The sequence below is a fragment of the Austrofundulus limnaeus genome, unplaced genomic scaffold (genome assembly GCF_001266775.1).
Source record: "Austrofundulus limnaeus strain Quisiro unplaced genomic scaffold, Austrofundulus_limnaeus-1.0 Scaffold411, whole genome shotgun sequence".
Taxonomy (NCBI): domain Eukaryota; kingdom Metazoa; phylum Chordata; class Actinopteri; order Cyprinodontiformes; family Rivulidae; genus Austrofundulus; species Austrofundulus limnaeus.
The window spans coordinates 173,680-178,366 of NW_013952813.1; the positions used below are offsets into that span (position 1 = coordinate 173,680).

Sequence of the window (4,687 nt, forward strand, 5' to 3'; positions counted from 1 at the left end):
TCTGTGTTTCCTGTTGTTGCAATAAAACTCAGCTGATCATCCCACAGAGTACCTTCATTCTTGGACCACCTATTTCTGTCTTTGTTAAATAAATATTGCCGTAACACCTGTGATGGTTCAGTGTTTCATCTACCATTCAATAACCTAACTCCCAGCCCCGCTGACAACCACCTGGCATAAGTAACACTCAATCCAATTCATTTATAAAGCCCTTTAAAATGCCTCTAAAAGAACAAAGGGCTGTACAATAAAATTAAGTAAACACACTCAAAATTAAAAGATCAACAGAAACATAGGAAACAATGATAAAATACCATAAAAATCAAGATGCAGTAAAAGCCAGAGAATAAAAATAGGTTTTGAGTGAAGATTTAGCAGCTACTGGTTTGGCCTGTGTAATGTGCAAGGGCAAGCCATTCCATAACTTAATACTGCAAAATCCCCATGCCTTCTGAGGAGCTGATCAGCAGATCAGTGAGATGTGGATGTAAAAGTTCAAAAAGGTAGGAAGGGGCATATATAACGTTTTAAAACAAAAGATTAAATGGATTCTAAAATGGATCACAAACCAATGCAGTGAGTTTCAAACTGGTGTAATGTGATCAAATGTCTTTGTATCAGTTAAAAGGCATGCAGCACCCTTTTGCACCATTTGTAAACGAGCAACCCACTGATCCCAGCAGTGTTACAAAAGTCCAGCAGAATTGTAATAAAAACATTTAGCCTCAGATGAAACTAGATTTCACCACGGCCTTTATCTGACTATCAATTTTAAGGCTAGCATCATCTTTGACTCCTAAGTTTGTGGCAATTGGCTTAAGAATGTGAGCCATGGAACCAACATTAGTGCTCCACTTCTCAAACATTGATGGTTTGTAGACAGTGGACCATGAAGAAAAGACTGAACAGGAAGAGCCTGAATAAAAGGGGAAAAAAAAACATGGCAGGAACAAATCAACTGAAGGAGAACACAGAGGAAAACATGAAGGAGAATGGTGTAAGCACATCCATAACCATGACTGATGTGAAGTGCAAAGTGAAGGAAATAAAAAAGTCTAAGACTGGAAAAAGAAAGTAGCTGCAACATAGATGAATGGGGAACTGGTGAAAGTGGGAGGAGCAAGATTGAGGAGCAGGATTGAGGAGCAGGACTGACATGAGAAAATACTGGACAGAACTAAACCCATAAAGCAAAAAACACTAAAAATAAACAAACCAAAATCTAATAATGCTAAAACTGAACACAAAAAAACCAAAAAGCAACCAAAAACACAGACCTGGATACACCCTATTTTGAAACATCTGAAGCATTACTTTCAGCGCAGTGAAAATGTGTCCACATTTCACTTATTTAATCATTTGTGCTCGCTGCAGTTGTGTTTCCAGTTAAACTCTGTTTTCTTGGTACACAGCAGTGATTTCTGAGAAACAGATGACACTTTAAGGACGATGAAGCTCATGTTTGTGGTGAGTTACCTGAAGTAGGTGTGAGAGTTTGAAGCACAGCCAGAAGCAGGCAGCAGACATGAGAAACTATCCTTTTATTCATCGTGTCTTCTTGTCTTTGGTTCTTCACGTCTACTTCGCTTGGTTTCTCCTCGTCCACAGATGGTTTCTGGAGAGTTTAAATAATGACATGACAAAACTCTCATATGCTTAAGAGACCAAATGCTTTACATAAAAATCTCCCATGCTCTTTTAGGCACAGCTGTGTTTTATGAGAAAGTTGCCAGTAATATATGTGCATTTAATAAGACAGAAATGCCTAAACAATATCAACTATTGTCAATTAAAACTTTATTTATTGCAGGTGATATGTTACCCATGGAGTAAAGTAGTATTTTACCTCAAAATGCAGGCAAAGTTTTCTGTTTTATTAATGTCGCTCCCCTGTGGGAAGGCTCCCTACACAGCAACAACAATGACGCCACATACAGAAAAGAAGTAAACCAACTTGTCAACTGATGCAACAATAACAATTTGTTACTGAATGTCAGCAAGACAAAATAAATTATTGTGGACTTCAGGAAAAAGCATAGGATAAATACTCCTCTTACTATCAGTGGCAGCATTGGTGGAGTTAGTGAAAAGCATCAAGTTCCAGGTACATATTACAGATGACCTGATGTGGACTTCACACATAACTTCCCATTTCTACCATCTGGAAGTTAACTCATTATCTCCAGAAAACAGTCCTCGTTATTTCACGATAACGACATAATATGTTGTCATCACAAGAAAACCGTGGAAAATAATTAAATGTAGAAAACGTCCACTCTCAGCTTCCATATTTATCAGTCACCTAGGACATGGAAAATTAAAGGTAAAAGGACAAAGCAACTGGACTTCTGTTCTGTGGCTGAAAACATGGAGCTACAAGATTTAAACAGCATGAACTGAAGTTAGGGGATCGATCCGCTCACCCCCACTTTTTAATCACTGCCAGACTGTCATGAAACAAATTTAACATCTTTTGTGTCCGTTTTGCATTTAATAGTAAAAAAACTGACATGCAGTTAATGCAATGCAAATTAAAAACGAAGGTGCAAATAAAAAATAAGTGGCTTTATTGTATGTTCTATATTGTTCTAAAATAAATCACTGCGTATTCATAATTTGTTTTTGGTTTTATTTCTATAAAAAAAGCACAAGAGGACTGGTAACATACCAGATCGAAAAGCAATATCAATAAGTGTAGTTTCAATAAAACCCAATGATACCCATCCCTTGTCACTAGATGGCACTTCTGAGACAGCAAAGGGCAGAGAGAGTCTGTTAGTGGTTTGACAGAGGAAGTCTGAAGTAAGACAAGTTCTAATGGTGCCTGGCATGATAATATGCATGTTAAAAAAGTTCCTGACTTCAGCTACCAACTCTTTACGCTGTACAAATTTTAATGAAAGTCTAACAAAATAATCACTGTGTCTACGTGTGTATACATATAAAGACAATTAGAGTTCTTACTGCCTATCCCGCCCATCTGCGACATTGTGAGGAGCTAACAGCGTGCCAACAAAACAACTATTGAAATTAACAGCAAGCCCAAATGGATCTGGGTCACTTGTGTATTATATTTTACATTGTTGCAATAAAATAATATAATTCATAATTCATGGTAGATTCATTCAACAGTTATATAAAGCCAGATGTTATATAAGAAAAATAAATATAACATTGATCTAAATTAAACCAGTCAAGAACTAAAACTTTGTAGCTGCTTGAAGAATTATGACTTCAACTAATGAATTTGCAATTAACTTAATAATGGACACTTATACCTGCTATGTAGACAACGCTTGAAAAATGTTCACTACATACCTTGTGAAACTTTGTAGGATGAAAGTTGTCTCTACTGATAATGGCTAAAGAAGAAAATTATGTTTCATGTTTCCAGTTTTTATGTCAGTATAGGATCCCAAACCTTATTTTTGGTGTTAATTGGTTGTTATATTTATAATTTTTTTTACCTGGAAAACTTATATTCTTGTGATAACTAATCACATATAAAGGAGGTTGAATCAAGCTGGCAACTGATTAAAACTTAGCCCCATCTAGAAACATATGGCTCTTATCAATGTATTGCTTTTATAGATAAATGACACAACTGGGTGAAACACAAGGATAAGTCTTTTTCACACCATAATCATCTTATTGTCTTGAGTAAACAAAACTTGTTTTGTCCAAACTGGCTAAAATAAACTTTCCGTTATTTTGGGATGGTAAACTTGCGACCTTGAGAAAATCCCATCAAATAAACACAAGTACAGCTTTACTCAGCTTCAGCAAATTAGGTTTTGTTACAACAATGTTAAATAAAGAAACCAAACAATCAAGTAAACATCCTGCTACAGATCCACACAAATCTTCCTTGTTTCTTTCATGAATATAAATCTGCCTTACTTATTGCTCAATTAAAAAAAAGACTAAATTTGAGGGACAAAATGTACACACATACCTTGGTTACTTCTCAGAACTAGTGATAAGCAGTGTTTACAGTAAAGCGCTGGTCTCAGATTCTACCTGCCACACTAACAAGTAAAGAAATGTTCAGACCAAGACACCCAAAGGAATGCAGACATCTTCCTGATCAACCAGATAGATTTTTGTGAACAACAAACAGGTTGAACAGGCTTGAATTCAATCCACCATTTTCAGCTTCACTTTTGTTTCTTTGCCTCAGGTAAATTGTATTGCCTAATGTCAAAGAGTAACATCCACATACCCGTCATGGAACTCTATTTTTAAAGCCGGTTTGGTGTTATGGAAGCAGAATTTGAGTCATGTTTTCACTGCCTGCAGTTTACCTTGCTGTGCTGTGTCAAAGTGAAGAGCAGTGAACTGCTGTAATGAGATTATTTAAACAAGAAAGAGGAAGGTCACACCATGCACCTTCAAGATGAGTTTAGCTAACTGGGAGCTCTAAAATACTTAATTCAGACAAAATGGTGCTAAATGCTAACAGCCAGTAGGCTAATATTTGATGTTTGACGTGGTGTTTGGCAGGTTCGTCATCCTTTTCTTCTATTCTTTTTGATTGGGACACAAAAGGATTAAAATCATATGATTGGAAAATAAATAACATTTCACATTTAACTGATGAATTGAAAATAGGATTAGGACATGATTAATTTGAATTAAACATGATTGGGGATTCTAAATGGGTTAAAAACATAATTAGGAAATTAAA

General features: G+C 36.0%; 1 protein-coding gene across 1 annotated transcript in view; it reads right to left on the reverse strand.

Annotated features, from left to right (window-relative positions):
- The window catches only part of LOC106528899 (uncharacterized), a 6,501-nt gene extending 2,481 nt beyond the window's left edge, over positions 1-4,020 (reverse strand). The window contains exons 1-2 of the mRNA XM_014024184.1: positions 3,956-4,020; positions 1,477-1,615 (exon numbers count right to left, since the gene is read on the reverse strand). Of these exons, the coding sequence (XP_013879638.1) occupies positions 1,477-1,549 (73 nt within the window). The 5' untranslated portion in view covers positions 1,550-1,615; positions 3,956-4,020. The remainder of the gene's footprint in view (positions 1-1,476; positions 1,616-3,955) is intronic.
- Positions 4,021-4,687: the final 667 nt, after the last annotated feature.